The following is an 18,103-nucleotide window of genomic DNA, read 5'->3' as shown; positions in this document are numbered from 1 at the left end:
TCACACAAGTGCCAAATAAGCCTCCCGGAGAGAGGGGCATTATGGGATGTTTGTACCTGCGTGGGGGCGCGATAGCATGTTAATTAGTTTGTAAGGTTGCTGTAAATTAACTGCAGACTTTCTGCTTTATAACTTCGAACAAACAAACTAATGATTGACTTAAGATGATCTCTAATCTAACCATTAGTAGGGCTTGTTTCGAAAGTTACTCTTAGTTTTTTAAATTAAAGGCTTGAGGCTGTAGTTAGTGGCCAATTTACGTTGGGTGTTCTATTCAAGATGAGAAATTGAATTTTGGTGGATGAATTGAGCAAATTTACCGGCCATAAATATTTCTAATTATTAGCCTTCACCTGTTCACATTATAATTGTGTTCCACATACGTATGTGTCACCACATTTAGCTCTAGAAAAAAGCATCCTAGATAAACCTCTGATGGCAAATTTTCCACTGAGCTAAAGTTGTTTATGAAACGTTTGCATTGCTTACATCAGTGAGGTTACAAATGTTGAGTTACAAATGATGTTGCAGTCCCTAATAAAACTTCAATTATTTTCTTATCAAAGCAAAACTCGACGAATTTTGCTTGCATTTAGCATGGGATAAGTGCTCATTTTGGGCCCCCGATGACAGACAACACTTATAGAAAAGTGAGCCATTTTAAATCAAAGTCAGAAATCGCATACTTTCAATTTACTCTGCAACCATTTAAAAAGTACATTCTATATATAGTAATATGAATGTAATCCGTATGTACTACATCCATCATGATGCCACTGTCATGTGACCTGCTGCGTCGGTCGCTTCTCTACCTTTCACAACAGTCATAGTTTCACCTATAGCACAACACATTGGTACATTTGTCTCATAATGTCGCCACACGCGTCTAAACTGTGCTCTTGTGCTCTGTGTCAGCGGTGGAGATGGAGAGAGAGGATGACTACGCGGACATTCTCATCTACGTGACGGGCTGCGTGCTCTTCATCCTCACCATGGTCATCATTATCCTCTGCCGTATGCGGATGAACACGCAGAAGACTCTCCCCTCGCCGCCCGTTCAAAAACTGTCCAAATTCCCCCTCAAGAGACAGGTAACAGAAAGTAGATACAAGATTTGATCAGCCCATTTCTCTTTCTTTCCTCTCTAAATTTGCCATGAATGGATCATTTTTACCCTTTTGTAGTTTGTAGTGTTCGGGCTGTTTGTGTGTATGAAGACGTGCTATGGATGTCATAGATGCGATGTGGCAGAGGATATTCGTGCACTGGTGACTGCCAGTGTTTAGATCATGTTTCTCTCCTGGTGAAACTCGCTCTCTCTCTCTCTCTCAGTTGTTTTAAACATTTTAAATCACAGCAGCTGCAGCCTCTCTAATCTCTGTCGCTCTCTCGATCTCTTCTTCTTTTTCCCTCAAGTTATTTCCAGCAATCAAAGTCTGACAATGTCACACTGGAATCAACTCAAGCTACATAATCATGTTGTAGTGTTTTTTTCTTTTTTCTTTTCTACAAATAGTGCCTGTGTAGGTGTGTATTTTCAGCTAGTTCAGATTTGAGAAAATATTGAGATATCATTGTCAGACAGTTTGATCTTCCTGCTGCTGACATACTTTCTCAGTGTCTCATTGAAGTCTACATAGATTTGCATTTCCTAAAGGAAATAGCAGTGCTTGCAAGGAACAATCCTCCAGTTACAAGCAAACTTACGCACTTGTCGTTCTCATGACATTCAGTGTTAATTCTTACGCAAAGACAGTTATGGATGGCTAAAGAAATGCAAATTGATGCAAGAAAGAAGACCAATCACAATTTGATAAGCACATTTATATTATGATGATGCCATGGCTGCTTTTGAATGCTTCACTTTATCTCTGTGCATCAAATGTAAGAAAGAAAGCTAGTGGCTCCCAAGCACCCTTTCAGATACAAAACAACAGCAAAACTCCAGATTATAGCTGTGTGTGCGTGGCAGCAGGGAAATGTTGCTTCACACACTCTTCATTACGTGGAGATCTGACAGCTACAAACATTTCTCTCTCAAGACCAGTCCTCTGAGGAACAGACACCATGTTTCTGTCTGCAGCACAACACTTGAGTAGATGATCTTCTTAAAATAGACATCTTGATTCTTCCTCTCTCTCTCTTTCGCTCTCTTACACTCGCTGTCTCCTTTTCTTTCAGAGACAATAACATGCTGTTTTTATTCTTAACCCAAGCAGGTGTCCTTGGAATCGAACTCTTCCATGAATTCAAACACCCCATTGGTTCGGATCGCCCGCCTGTCATCCAGCGATGGGCCGATGCTACCCAACGTTTCTGAACTTGAACTGCCCTCTGACCCCAAGTGGGAATTTCCACGTACAAAGTGAGTTACAAGCGGAAGTGAACATCAAATGACCATAATAATCAGACAGTTTGCTCACAGTAAATGATGATTTGGTTGCAGACTGACGCTGGGAAAACCTTTGGGAGAGGGCTGCTTTGGGCAGGTGGTGATGGCTGAAGCCATTGGGATTGACAAAGAGAAACCCAACAAATCTCTCACTGTTGCTGTCAAGATGCTTAAAGGTGAGTGTGTTCAGATGCTGTAAATCATTACACTATATTTATGTTTTAAGTGTAACATGTATGTTTTTTACTGTATAAAAAAAATCAGCTGACTTGAATTATGGTTGAATGTCTCAAAACATCATTCCCAAGTCACATTTCCTTTCCGAATCATAATATCATAAAAATTATCATAATTAAACTTTGATGATCCCCTTGACTATAAGTAATGTTGCACCTATGTGTCAACTTAATATCTGCTAACGTTACTAGTCATCAGAATGTGTAAAAGGGACCATCAAAATAAAGTGTAACCAAAATCACATTACTCGAACACAGTAAATATGCTTACTTTTAATTTTTTTTAAATAACTCATTGGACAAACTCAATTTAATTGAGGGCAGGATTTCCAGCCTATAAATATGTGTAGCCCCAACTAAAAAAACTAATTCATGCAATGAAATGTAATTGAATTGGTCTGAAATTTTAAAAACATCCTCTAAAAACTCCTCTAAATGTCCCACATAACTGAACATTAAACACTAAATTTAACTAAATTAAGCTGGACCAAATCAATTGAATTGGCCCAAATGGCGTCGCTCCAACTCAATTTTAAAGAGTTGGTCCAACTCAACTCAATTTGGGCCAATTAAATTCAGTTGATCAAACTTAAATTTTGTAGATGGCACTATTTAAATATTTTATATTAGACTTGTTAAATACCTATTACTCCTACTACGATTTGTTTAAGTAAAGTTAACAAAATGTAATTATTCATATCTATTAACTAGTCATATCTATGAAGGGCCTGAATAGTTTGAGTGTATAGGCACTACCATTCAAAAGTTTGGGGTCAGTAAATTTTCTTTTAAAGAAATCAATACTTTTGTTAAGCAAGTATGCATTACATTGTTCAAAAGTGACAGTAAAGACATTTATAATGTTACAAAAGATTTCTATTTGTAATTTAATACATCTATTATAATTGCTGATCATTATAACTTTCTGTTCATCAAAGAATCCTGAAACAATGTCTCACAGTTTCTACAAAAATATTAAGCAGCACAACGGTTTTCAACATTGATAATAATGAGAAATGTTTCTTGAGCAACAAATCAGCATATTAGAATGATTTCTGAAGGATCATGTGACACTAATCACTGCTGGAAATTCCAACACATTAATAAATTACTTTTAAAAATACACTAAAATAGAAATGTTATTTTAAATTGTAATAATATTTCATAATATTGCTATTTTCTTAGATGATGGCACAGATAAGGACCTGTCGGACCTTGTGTCTGAAATGGAGATGATGAAGATGATTGGAAAACACAAGAACATCATCAACTTGCTGGGAGCGTGCACACAAGACGGTCAGTGCACGCACACACATAAGATCACAGCTTTGATGTTTGGCTTTGATTTTTCGGACTAAATTGTTTCCGACTGTGTCCATACAGGTCCTCTGTATGTGCTGGTGGAGTATGCCTCGAAAGGGAATCTTAGGGAATACTTGCGGGCAAGAAGGCCTCCTGGGATGGACTACTCATTTGACACCTGTAAGATCCCAAACGAAACCCTGACATTTAAAGACCTGGTGTCCTGCGCCTATCAGGTCGCAAGGGGTATGGAGTACCTGGCCTCAAAGAAGGTAACACATCTACTTATCTTAGTTTGTAAGCTTATTTGAATATAAATAATTTAAGAGGCTTGAAATGTTTATAAGGTTTCTAAATGTTGCCAGTTATTATTTTCCATGTGTGTAAGTCATTGTGTATATTTATCAGACTTGTGCATAAAGGATGGCCCTTTTTCTGTTTGTGTTGCCAGTGTATCCATAGGGACCTCGCAGCCCGGAATGTTCTGGTTACCGAGGACAACGTGATGAAGATTGCAGACTTCGGCCTGGCTAGAGATGTGCACAACATTGACTACTACAAGAAGACCACCAACGTAAGTCGACACTGATTATCAATCTAGGAATGCTTGAAGGATAGCGCTCTTGGGTGGCATTGGATGGAAGCACAGAGATGTGGTTATGCACTGTATTTCAAACATCAAGTCTGTAGGTGTCGAATCAGCGTGTGTAAGTTCAGGAACTTTTGAAGGTGCATTTATGAGCAGCTTGTCATAAATTCATTTACAGTTGAATGAGGTCTGGAGTTGGTATTAAGAATGTGTGGGTGCTGGCTAGGACTGGACGGTATTGAACACATCATGGTTTACCTGGCCCACTATGCAATGCAAAATTTGAAAGCTTAGCTATGATAAAAACACTTCAGCTGCGTCTGAAATTGCATACTGTATAGCAGGTACTACATCTGGTTTGAAACTTGTTATAAAAGTGGTCCATCAGATGCAAACTTTAGAATCTCGCCGCAAGTCATCCTGGGACTTTTTGCATACTACTATGAATTCAGACATACTACTCGGCTCACATACTGTTTTTCACCTACAATATAGTATGGAAGTAGTTAAACTACCTTAAATTAGTTTATAGTAGATTGTAGCAAGATCAAACTAGCTTCCTAACGCTGTATGGCATGTGTTGGATGAACTGTTAGGTTGTTGTGACGGCGGGTTTTAGATGTGTGAAGGGGTTGGTGAAGTATTTGGATATTCGATGGGACAGTTGGAGATTAGGGAGTGAGACAATATTGATGTGAACTGCTGAAGTGTATTTATATGAGATAGGACAGTAAGAGATTAAGCTGCAGGCCTGTTGATGTTCGTTGGGCGTCTGTATGTCTTGCTGGGTCAGCTCCGCTGTTGTTCTGACTGATCTGTGTCCTTTCAGGGTCGACTCCCCGTCAAATGGATGGCACCAGAAGCACTGTTTGACCGTGTCTACACGCACCAGAGTGATGTGTGAGTTTACATTGCCATGCATGCCTCTTCCTTTTTTCCCTCCATCATTTCATGCCATCTGTTCATAAAGTTCATCAAGCGGTAAAGGAATGCAAGTGAACACCATAACCCTGCAACAACAGCATCAAAGCCATTCGAGAGAATGTGCCAGTGTTCCCTGCACCGGAATTTGAGCACAGGAAAAAAAAACTATTTTGAATCCAAATGTAATGTCTTTGGTGGCTGTATTCAACTATAAAACAATACATATTCAACAATAAACATCCATACAATAAACATAGTCCAATTCAAAAGGAGTTCTTTTAATGAATCCGCCAAAAAGACTAACTCGCAAGTAATCAGTTTGAAGCAGCTAATGATTATAATGATCCATTGAATCACAACTTACTGAGGGTCCATTTACACGACACCATTTTTATCCAAAAACTGAAAACTGTATGTGTTTTGGCCGTTCATTCACAAGACAACAGCGTTTTGGGGGGCTGAAAAAAGCAAACTTTGGAAAATGGGTTTCAAAGTGCAAGTTCTGGAAAATGACTGTTATCGTCTCTTTGTAAACTACAAAACGCGAATTTGTGGAAACAGTGATGTCATGCACATGCATTTTACATGTTCAGTCTATATGCGCGTAGTTTCTCTTTTAAAAATGACATCGCCAACTACTAGCTTGTCAGCAAGAATGCAGCATTTTTAATCATTCTCGCAGATCTGTGTGTCGCCTGTACACAAAAAACGAGAAGGAAAAACCCTTCCGTTTTTTAGTACATCGTTATCGGGTAAACGTACATTGAGTGACTAGTCATCATAACTTTTATTCATTTCCGACTTGTAAGATTGTTAACATTACGTGTAAGGTAAGCTTCTATGGGAAGACAAGACAGGGATTTATTTTAGCAATAAATTATATTTAAATTTAAATCGTGTGTGCATCTACACTACCCTTCAAAATTTTGAGGTCAATAAGATTTTTTTTATGTTTCTGAAAGAATTTTCTTATGCTCACCCATCCTGCATTTATCTGACCAAAAATATTAAATGAAAACAGTAATTCTGTGGAAAAATTGCTACAATTTAAAATAATATTTTTCTATTTTAATACATTTTAAAATTTAATTTATTCCTGTGATGGCCAAGCTGAATTTTCAGCATCATTACTCCAGTCTTTAGTGTCACATGATCCTTCAGAAATCTAATATGCTGATTTGGTGCTCAAGAAACATTGCTTTTTATCAGTGTTATGATCTGTTACCTTAATATTTTTGTGGATTCTTTGATGAATATAAAGACATGAATAATGCAAAAATTTTCTATTTCAAATAAACTTATTCATTTTGATCAAATTAATGCATCCTTACTGAATAAAAGTATTAATTTCTTTCAAAAAATGATACAAATTATACTGAGCCCAAACTTTTGAATGGTATTGCATGTGTGTGTGTGTGTGTGTGTATGTTAGCAGACTAGTGTGTGTGTACTTGCACAGCAGGTTTTGATTAGTATGTTAGTATATTGCACACCGTCTCTCAGTAGACCGAACACACATTCATCACACTCAGACTGGTACACAGAGCTGCACTTTCCAATATGTCTAAATACTCTTTAATCCCAGCTGGCCTGAGACGGCAGTAATAAAATAATATCGTCTCCCTCTGCCTATAGGCTCTACTTATGTTATGATATATGAGCAGTGAGCCCTCCATTCACTCAATCTACTCTGTGTGTGTATGTATGTGTGCACCACGCTGATGGGTGTAAATGAGATTTGACTCCGACATAAAGCTAATGAACGCATAGTGATATAATGACGAGCCAATTATTCAGCCCTCATAAGGCTTCTAACTAACTGTGTGTGTATGTGTATGTGTGTATTTGGCCGGGTAGCATTAGCTGGCTCATAGTTCCTGTTGTCTCTTAGCGTGGCTAATTTGATTAGCACTGCTCAGTGGTGGCGTGGGAGGAATGGGGCCAAAACAAAAGAGCCCTGAGTTAACAGAGCAGCTTGTGATAACACACACCCACATACACATTTGTGCGCGCACACACACTCGCTCTAGTTTAATAGACTCACGTCTCATATCACAGACATACATTATAAGCCTCAGTGAGAAGCAACAAAACTCCTCTCTCACATCTGCCAAGTATCTACACCCCAGAGAGAGACAGACAGATAGAGATAGTGAGAATATTGTTACGCCACTATTTCACGCACAACCAGCATATGCCTGACAAGTGCTTAGACACTTAATTTTACTCACTGAATTGGATTTTGTACCTTACAGTACATGTGTGATTGTTGTCCCATATTTGCTCTGAACTGTGACCTCTCTTGTATCACAGGTGGTCTTACGGAGTGTTATTGTGGGAGATTTTCACACTGGGCGGCTCACCGTACCCAGGTATCCCAGTGGAGGAGCTCTTTAAACTGCTGAAGGAGGGTCATCGAATGGACAAACCTGCCAACTGCACTCATGAACTGTACGCGTATGATTTTCTTCACATTTTAGTCTAGAAAACCTTCTTATTCCTCTCTTAAAATAATGTTGCCGATGCTATAATAACACAGGAAAACCATGTAGGGTAGAACGCATAGAGCTGTATAATCTAAAGGCATATGACTACAATAAAAATACAGATATAGCTTTAAAGTTATTCTAAATTTAAAAGAATTGCAGAGTCCACACCACAACTGTAACGATAACGGCACAGAGGAATGATATTGTTTTCCAGCTGATGAACGATATAAACATTGACAGCCAATCAAAATCCATCCTACTTTAAAGAGCTCGTCCTGCGTTATTGTGCGTTGGTGTGGACACCTACAGTGAGGAAAATAAGTATTTGAACACCCTGCTATTTTGCAAGTTCTCCCACTTAGAAATCGTGGAGGGGTCTGAAATTGTCATCGTAGGTGCATGTCCACTGTGAGAGACATAATCTAAAAAAATAATTCCAGAAATCACAATTTTTTCACTATTTATTTGTATGATACAGCTGCAAATAAGTATTTGAACACCTGAGAAAATCAATGTTAATATTTGGTACAGTAGCCTTTGTTTGCAATTACAGAGGTCAAACGTTTCCGAGCCACTCCTTGGTTATCCTGGCTGTGTGCTTTGGGTCTTTGTCATGTTGGAAGACCCAGCCTCGACCCATCTTCAATGCTCTAACTGAGGGAAGGAGGTTGTTCCCCAAAATCTCGCAATACATGGCCCCGGTCATCCTCTCCTTAATACAGTGCAGTCGCCCTGTCCCATGTGCAGAAAAACACCCCCAAAGCATGATGCTACCACCCCCATGCTTCACAGTAGGGATGGTGTTCTTGGGATGGTACTCATAATTCTTCTTCCTCCAAACACGTTTAGTGGAAATATGACCAAAAAGTTCTATTTTGGTCTCATCTGACCACATGACTTTCTCCCATGACTCCTCTGGATCATCCAAATGGTCATTGGCAAACTTAAGACGGGCCTGGACATGTGCTTGTTTAAGCAGGGGAACCTTCCGTGCCATGCATGATTTCAAACCATGACGTCTTAGTGTATTACCAACAGTAACCTTGGAAACGGTGGTCCCAGCTCTTTTCAGGTCATTGACCAGCTCCTCCCGTGTATTTCTGGGCTGGTTTCTCACCTTTCTTAGCATCATTGAGACCCCACGAGGTGAGATCTTGCATGGAGCCCCAGTCGGAGGGAGATTGACAGTCATGTTTAGCTTCTTTCATTTTCTACTGATTGCTCTAACAGTGGACCTTTTTTCACCAAGCTGCTTGGCAATTTCCCCGTAGCCCTTTCCAACCTTGTGGAGGTGTACAATTTTGTCTCTAGTGTCTTTGGACAGCTCTTTGGTCTTGGCCATGTTAGTAGTTGGAATCTTACTGATTGTATGGGGAGGACAGGTGTCTTTATGCAGCTAACGACCTCAAACAGGTGCATCTAATTTAGGATAATAAATGGAGTGGAGGTGGACATTTTAAAGGCAGACTAACAGGTCTTTGAGGGTCAGAATTCTAGCTGATAGACAGGTGTTAAAATACTTATTTGCAGCTGTATCATACAAATAAATAGTAAAAAAATCATACATTGTGATTTCTGGATGTATTTTATGTCTCTCACAGTGGACATACACCTACGGTGACAATTTCAGACCCCTCCATGATTTCTAAGTGGGAGAACTTGCAAAATAGCAGGGTGTTCAAATACTTATTTTCCTCACTGTATATAGTTTGTTATAGTTATCGTTCTTGGTGTGAACAGGCCTTTGAAGCAGATTATGTACAATGTATTCTAGCAGAATGCTCATTGTCATATCTTGTGTGTTATCTACAAATACTCTTTATAAGTAACATCTGTAATTGTACAGATTCAATTCAATTGAGGTATTTTAATATGGACCAATTTCAAGGGGGCGAATATTTGCAGGCCATGTCGTAAATACCGTAATTACCAGATGAGAACCTAGACGTTCTACTCAAACTTGAAATTATATGCTTCAATGGCAACACTATTAAAGGTGAACTATGTAGGATTTTTGCAGTAAAATATCCAGAAACCAATAGGCCAGTGTTATATATTTTGTTCAGTTGAGTACTTAGAATATCCCAAATGTTTTAAACTATTTGTAAATCGTGAGAAAATTGCTATTTTAAACAAGGAACCGGGACGTGTGAGCCATGCGTGTGAGGGAGTCGCCTGTCGATTGCGTCATATCTGCGTCACCCTCGGTCTCCGGTTTTATTCAGTGAAACACTTTACTCTCACTGCATTGTGAACAAGTGTCATAGCAGCCGCCGAGCGAACGTCATAACTTCCTTTTCAACACACTCAGATATATCTAATACGATAAACAGAGTTGCGTTACCTCAAACTCATGACTGGAAAAGAGGAAGTGGCGCCGGTAACCGTGTCATAATAAAAGTCCCGCCAGCGACTATGCCATAATAACAGTCCCGCTCTTAAATCGCTCCTGCGGCCTTGCTCAGCTCCACAACACTCGGTCCTGCTCTGCTTCAGACTACAGTAATGTTAATAATCGCATCCATGAACATGATTTCTGCCCGAGTCCTATCCTGACTGTTTCCCACCGGCTGTGAGGTGAAGACCACATGTCCCGAGATTCTGCGCTCAAACGTGCCGTCATCAAACTACGCCTTTGTTTTGTACAGGCGACCTCTAGTGGACGGAAAAGCTACATAGTGTAGCTTTAATGCCAACATTAATCTGTGTAATTTGAGTAATCAATAGATAAAACAATACAACAACAGAAATAACAGTGTATGTTATGCAATACCTTATGAATCAACTTATAATTTATTTAACAGGTTCTTAGTTACTTCTAGCTACATTAAACTGTATCGTATTCATTTACTTTAAGATTATCATTGCATTATTATGACATTAACCGTCAAGTATGTGAATTATTAAATAGAAATATTACAAGCTAAATGCTTAACTTCATTTTACTGCTGAAGCCGCAGCCATTTTGGGTGTAATTACGGTAATTCTGACAAGGTGTGGATGTACCTATTGTCCATCAATCAAGTTAATTTCTGGCACTGATGGGCAGTATTTTATTTTGCAGCACATGTATGTAGAGTAAATGCATATATTGTTTTGCATCATGTGATTGGCACAGGTACATGATTATGCGGGAGTGTTGGCACGCCGTTCCTTCGCAAAGACCCACGTTCAGACAGCTGGTGGAGGATCACGACAGGGTTCTTTCCATGACCTCCACTGATGTAAGAGCTCCCGTGCATCAAACCAAGCACCTTAACTCTTACACCTAACTGTTACAGCCCAATCTGATGTGTGTGTTTGTGTGCATCTGATCGTTTAGGAGTATCTGGACCTATCGGTATCGTTCGAGCAGTACTCGCCGACCTGCCCGGACTCCAACAGCACCTGCTCTTCCGGCGACGACTCCGTGTTTGCTCACGATTCCTTACCCGAGGAGCCCTGCCTCCCTAAACATCACCACCACCACCACCACCACCACAGCAATGGGGTCATAAGAACATAAGGACCCTCGATAGGAATGGTGGTTTGTGGGGACCTTTCGTTTTACTGCGCTGGACCAACATGTAGCGGCAACGCAGACGGCGTTCCTGGCACAGTGCGGATCTCATGAAACGAGAAGCTTCAGACTTCCAACAGTTCAAAGGTCTGAAGGACAGATTACGCCCCTGTCCTTCAGCTCCTCCTTTTCTTCCAAATCATTATTCAGCTTTCTGTCTTCGAAAAAAGAGAATTCCTATTTTTGTATTTGGCCAGTTTCGTTTTTTCCTTTGCGCGACACAGTCAGAAGGGTCAAACCATTCCGTGCCTACCAAAAAACAAACAGACGGACAAATTGCTGGACAGGAAACAAAAAGAACGGATCGACACTGTGTTACAGCACAGTTCTGAAGCGACAGACAGAGTCGTCAAGTGTTTTTACAGCAATATCTGACTGGAGTGAGAATCAAACCCATGGCCAGTCTCTCCTCTCCACTCCTCACAAAGAACGTTTTTCATCCTTTTTTTTTTATAAGAAAAGAGTGAAAGGTCTCCTAGATGTGAGATTTAATTAGAAGATATATAACTGTGTGCTTTGTATGTATCTTAAAGTTTTTATTGTAAATATATAGATATAAATATGTATCATATTGCAGTCAGTAGCAGTGTACTTAAAAAAAACAAAAAACAAGAAATAATGACATTTTAAGAGCAAGTGAGCATACACTGTTGAGATCATGTAAACATTTAATCTGAAAAAAGCAAAACAAAAGTTTTATTTGAATTAACGTGTATATTTGTAAAGCTATTTATAGACACAAGGTTTTTAAGGGGGTCTAAAATTATAGTCGGGTTTGGTACTGTAAAAACAAAGGGGTTTTCTTCTTTTCAATTTTGTATGTTATTTACCACAGAAGTGCAAGATTTATTTTTGCTTTTTTTTTCTCTTCTTCTTCCATTTCTTAGTTTACATTGACAAGAATGTATGAGAAACTAATTGGCGATATCAGCAGAGCAAAATGATGAAATGATGAACTCTAAAGCATGAAATAAGTTGCTTTGCCCGTATCTCAGTATTGAATTTCACGATAAAAGGACCACAAGTGCTTCTGCTCTTCATGAGGAAACTGCACTGATTTTTAACTCCTGTCAGACTCACACTTAAAGCACTTTTCATCATTTTGTATAGTAAAAAATTATAATATCTGGGCTTCCATGCATGAGACATAAGCAGATCTGTTCACCATAGTATTTATATTTTTAAAAAAAGAACAGTGTTGGTTTTCCCTGAAGATGAGCGCTGTGATCCTTTCATCCGGATCTATGATATGAAGGAGTGCTATGTGGGTAAAACCTAACATGGCATATAGAAATATGGTGAAACCATATTATGAGTTTGTTGCTCTTATTTGCTCTTTTGCTAATGAATATGTATAGTAACATTTTGAGGTAATCCTCCGGGTCGAAAGTTTTCAAAGTGCCAAAATCTTTCTCTCTGCTCTGAGTTTTATGTTAATGAGTACAGAACCGTTATTGCTATTCAACTCTAGCGTGCATGGTTGTCAGATGAGTGTCTCTGGCCCTGCGAATCTAAGCGAAGCATTATGGGATAGCTTGGTCGTGTCTCAGGGTGTCCTCAGACAATTGCATTCAAGCAGAAAGCCGGCAATAATATATAATGGGGAGAAAAGGAGGATGATTCGCTTGCTGCTAAACTACGAAAACTGTAGATTTTGATACGAGATGACTGTACAGGTGCCGAGCGAAGCAGTCGCTCCCTCCTCCTGCAAAACGTTGCATTTTTTTGTACTTGTTAAGTGCCTGGGAGGGAGTTGAGTGGCTGAATATTGCGACATACGGTTTGAATGTACAGCCACATCAATAAAAGATATAAGCAGGGTGTTTCTTAAAACGATAAAGTCGATGTTCGTACGGCACTTTGTTACCTTAATTCTCAGATTGGGTTCTCAAAGATATGGATGGCGTTAATTTCTTCTTCCAGCTGAGGGACATACAGTGTTTTGAGTGTTTGTCTGTTGTGTGCGAGTTCTTCGTTTACTGTTTGGTGTGGGGGTGGCAGGGCAAGCGATCGCTCTCAGCTTCCTTTTTTTGTACAACCTGTAACCTCTGGCTCGCCTCCTCATCCTCCGCTCTACTACTGACAGCCCTCTTGCATTGTTTCAAACATATCAAACAATGTTGCTGGTCCTTTTCCCTTCTTGTCACGAATCAACATTATTTATTTCCTCGTATTTATGTTTTATTTTGTTTTTCTTTATCCGTTTCCTTTCATGACCTTGTCTTATTCAAAAGGCCAGCATTCCTTCACGCTTCCGTGTTTTAGGATGGAGGTAGAGCCGAGATTCATTTAGAGGTTGAAGAAAGTTTTCTTTACAATGTTTACAATGAACATCCAGACGGTGTCAAAGGACAATGTGTTTCCCCCGGCACTTTTAAAGTGGCTGGATGATGAGCAATACTGGTCTGATGTCAACACTCTTTCATTTGACTCATTTGTTCTTTTCCTCTTAAGCTCTATTTGATAGTGCCATTCAGCTCTTATTAGAATTAAGATATTAAATTAAGTTATAGATTTAAATTTGCAGATGATTGTTGTATGTCGAGTAGATTTTATATAGGTGTGTTTTTGTTTCGTTTTGTTTTAATAGGGATGAAAGCTTCTTTACAGAAGAATTGCATTGCATTCCAGGTAGATTTCTTTCTTTACGCGGCGAGGTAACACGTTTGCAGAATTAAGTCATTCAGCATCTGCATCCCTCTCTGTTTAACAAAGGAATGGAATAGTTGACTAACAGTGTTTTGTTATTTTTCCATATCTCTGTATATGTGGAACATTCCGTTCTGTTTCAGTTGTGCCCATTGCGAGCTGTTAAACCTCTTTACACTCTATCAGTCTGTGCCTGACGGAATTATGCTGTCAATCAAAACCTTTTCAATAAACACAACAAAACGAGTGTTTGATTGTCACTTATTTTTTAAATCAATACTTGCCCTACTCACTATTTCATTTTTATTTAGCCAACAAGAGTAGGAGAGAATTTGATAAGCATATTATGGCATAATCCTCAGTCCTAACTATACATGAACACATGAATACATTAAACTAATGGAAAACAATCAGCCGAAATGCTTTTGGAGGGCTGAAATCCTTAAAGGGATAGTTCACACTGAAATTAATCTTTTACTCACCCTGCTGTTGTTCCAGTGCCCTAAATCCTTCTATCTTTTTTGGACCTTAAAGGCAGAAATTTTAAAAATAGTCATGCACGTGCTCCTTCCTATAATGGCAGTGAAATGCGACCAGGCTTAAACATTACAAAAAATAAACAAAAGTATCACGCAATGATACAGTGAGACGCGCACCATATATGGAAAGTGTTCAGGAGGCATACCATAAGGTTTTGCGAGAAAGAAACCGTATTATTAAGTCAAAATACAGAGTTCGGCCATTACTCTGCGCGCTCCTGTGAGTGCGTGCGAGTTGTCAGCCCCTCACGCAATGTTGTCATGACAACCGGTACACAACATTCACTTCAGGAGGTTGTATTATTAGTATTATTGTATTATTTTTTTATCATATACCTTACAGAAAAGAGGAGAATCGCCTGATTTCTCAAAATGGTGTGTGTGCTTATCCTGGGTACCATCCTGGGTACCATGACAACAGTACGCGTTATAGTAAGCATGAGTGCCGGCGCCTGCTGACGGCTTGCACGCACTCAGAGGAACGCACACAGAGGAACGGCAGAGCTCCGTGTTTTGGCTGAATAATACAGGGTTTTTTCTCGCAAAACCTCCTGAACACTTTCCATACATGGTGCGCATCTCACTGTATCATTGCGTGATACTTTTGTTTATTTTTTGTAATGTTTTAGCCTGGTCGCTATTCACTGCCATTATAGGAAGGAGCGCGTGCAGGACTATTTTTTAAATTTCTGCCTTTGAGGTCCGAAAAAGATATAAGGACAGGCACTGGAACAACAGCAAGGTAATTAAAAGATGGCTTTATTTTCATTCAGGGTGAACCATCCCTTTAACAGAAACAGTGACGTTTAACATAAACAGTTGTTTCAGTGTCTATTTCATGCACATAAAACGTCAGCAGTGTCGACACACTTTACAGTAACCAAAAATTATGCTACAATAACAATATATAAAATGTACTGCCTGAAATATCAATTAATTAATTTAATTTATCACCTGAGATCATGACACCTTTTAACCCGAAATTTTTAATTGTCATTTACTCATCCTAAAGTTGTTCCAAACTTGTATGAATTTCTTTCTTCTGCTAAACACAAAAGAAGATATTTTGAAGAATATGAGTAACCAAACAGCTGATGGACCCCATTGACTTTCTAGTATGGAAAAAAACAATACTAAGGAAGTCAATGGGGTTCATCAACCAATATTCTTCAAAATATCTTTGTGTTCAGCAGAAGAATTTTAGTTTTAGTTTCAGTTTTTAACTAAATGAAAACCTTAATTTTGGTCTTGGTAAAAATATAATTTTGGGGCAACATTATATAGATAATGTGCAGCTATTCAGTCATTAATGCAAAAATCACAATGACCTTTTATTCACCCTGACAGAATTATTTTGCAATAATGATGAGATGTATATAAATTATCCCATTTACTACATGCCTACGTACTTAATAAATAAATGTGACCCTGTACCACAAAACCAGTCATAAGTCGCACAGGTATATTTGTGGCAATAGCCAACAATACATTGTATGGGTCAAAATTATCGATTTTTCTTTTATGCCAAAAAACATTAGGATATTAAGAAATGATTGTGTTCCATGAAGATATTTCGTAAATTTCTTACCATAAATATATAAAGTAGTAATATGCATTGCTAAGGACTTCATTCATGTGGACAACTTTAAAGGTGATTTTCTCAATATTTAGATACATTATCAGTTTCCAGGTTTTCAAATAGTTGTGTATCGGCTAAATATTGTGGAAAGCTTATTTATTCAGCTTTCATATTATGTATAAAATTGACCCTTATGACTGGTTTTGTGGTCCAGGGTCACAAATAACATGGACATGAAATATGGGTTAGCTTAAAAAGAGTCTTTCACAGCATATAAAGTAATCGGCCTAGCTATAAGACTATGCTATTGTTTCCTTGCTCCCTTGACTATACACACATAAGCATATAAATAAGTACTGAACTCCTCCAAGGACAGTTAATTACAGCCAATGGTCAATTTGAGACGTATGATGACACCAAATTAACTTAATTTTAACTTGCACTCTCTCTTTTTAAAGTAATGCAAGCTAAGTGAAGCCATTAGCAACTCTATTGACAGCATTACGAGTCTTACTTAACCAACAATGACAGACGCTGGAACGCAAGTTGCTAATGGAATAGAGTTCTGAATAAAACAAAAAGTTTCAGACTAGGATAAACCGTCACACGAATTGCATTTGTGACTGTGAGTGTTTGTTTGCTGGAGTCCTGCTGGCTCTTCAGAGCTGAAAGACTCAAATATGTCCTGAAGGGGAACATCCTGCTTCCCCAGAGCTCTGAAGAGACTCATTCAGTCCGTTAAGATATGTGTGTGTGTATGTGTGTGTGTGTGCTCGTGCGCATGGACTTTACTCTGCAGCTGAAGAGCTCCTTTCACAAATGTGTTTGAGAGAGCCAGGTCTAAATTGGTGTGTCTGATTCAGAGCTGTGTTTGCTCAGGGGGAGGCTTTGCATCCCTCATCCCTTTACACCTCTTTTTTTTTATTCTTGCTGGGTTCTCTGACTCCCACAAGCCTCGATTTCTCTCATTTTCCCTCCCCACATGTCATCTCTCGCTGCTGTCACCCTATTGCCAGGCTGTCCCACTGCGCAGTAGTTTGGATGTAATTGCTTAAGGGTCACTGAAAATCAGTCACCTTCCAGTCAGACTCTTCAAAACCAGACGCTCTATGGGATTTGTCAGATTTGTAATCTTTCCATAGCCATCTGTATGTTACAAAGCGCTTTACAAACTTTTGGTTATATTTCTGCATAATTAGTTTTGCTGAAGGCAACTTCAATGAGGACATCTGTTTATGTCCAGATGCGTAATATGTTTGGTCACGCAGTGGCACTAGTGATGCTGAAGTCATCCTAAAGAGCGCTGAAGGAATGAGCTGTGCATTGCTGCTGACCGCATCGGTGGCATGCTTGCAATGATCACAGAAAATCAATTAGACTCTGAAAATACACATATATACAGTAATGCACATACAATGGAACCAAAACGTAAAATTTGTATTGAGACCGAAATAGTCGCATATATGCATAGCTTATATAAATGTATTACTATATACGTATACAGCTCTGGAAAATATTAAGAGACCACTGCAAAATTAGTTTCCAGTTTCCCTGGATTTATTATTTGGGTAGTTGACAAATATGCAGTACAAAATGTTTTTGTGTGTGTGTGTGTAAAACACCACTTTTGAAGAAAAAATAAATATTGTGTAGTGTGAAGTCTGATGTTTGAGAAAAGTATGTCAATTATTTCACAGTTTTTTGAAAATTTTTACTGAAATGTGTCCTATGGTGTGACATAGCAACAATTAAAGGGATAGTTCACCCAAAAATGAAAATTAGCCCATGATTTACTCACCCTCAAGTCATCCGAGGTGTATATGACATTCTTCTTTCAGACGAATA

At 38.8% G+C, this 18,103-nt stretch overlaps 1 protein-coding gene across 4 annotated transcripts in view; it reads left to right on the top strand.

Moving 5' to 3' along the window:
* Nucleotides 1–14,387, top strand: part of fgfr3 (fibroblast growth factor receptor 3) — a 46,940-nt gene extending 32,553 nt beyond the window's left edge. For 2 of the 4 annotated variants that reach the window (XM_079843711.1, XM_079843710.1), the window contains exons 9-18: nucleotides 916–1,091; nucleotides 2,220–2,365; nucleotides 2,447–2,568; nucleotides 3,814–3,924; nucleotides 4,012–4,202; nucleotides 4,382–4,504; nucleotides 5,349–5,419; nucleotides 7,757–7,894; nucleotides 11,051–11,156; nucleotides 11,255–14,387. In XM_079843711.1, coding sequence (XP_079699837.1) covers nucleotides 916–1,091; nucleotides 2,220–2,365; nucleotides 2,447–2,568; nucleotides 3,814–3,924; nucleotides 4,012–4,202; nucleotides 4,382–4,504; nucleotides 5,349–5,419; nucleotides 7,757–7,894; nucleotides 11,051–11,156; nucleotides 11,255–11,437 — 1,367 coding nt within the window. In that variant the 3' untranslated portion in view covers nucleotides 11,438–14,387. Of the gene's footprint in view, nucleotides 1–915; nucleotides 1,092–2,216; nucleotides 2,366–2,446; nucleotides 2,569–3,813; nucleotides 3,925–4,011; nucleotides 4,203–4,381; nucleotides 4,505–5,348; nucleotides 5,420–7,756; nucleotides 7,895–11,050; nucleotides 11,157–11,254 lie in introns of all 4 variants that reach the window. The other 2 variants (XM_079843708.1, XM_079843709.1) reach the window with 1 other exon arrangement.
* The last annotated feature ends 3,716 nt before the right edge of the window (nucleotides 14,388–18,103 follow it).

The sequence above is a fragment of the Gobio gobio genome (genome assembly GCF_949357685.1).
Source record: "Gobio gobio genome assembly, chromosome: 18".
Taxonomy (NCBI): domain Eukaryota; kingdom Metazoa; phylum Chordata; class Actinopteri; order Cypriniformes; family Gobionidae; genus Gobio; species Gobio gobio.
Note: the sequence above shows the minus strand (reverse complement) of the source record. Positions and strands in the feature narration are given on the sequence as shown.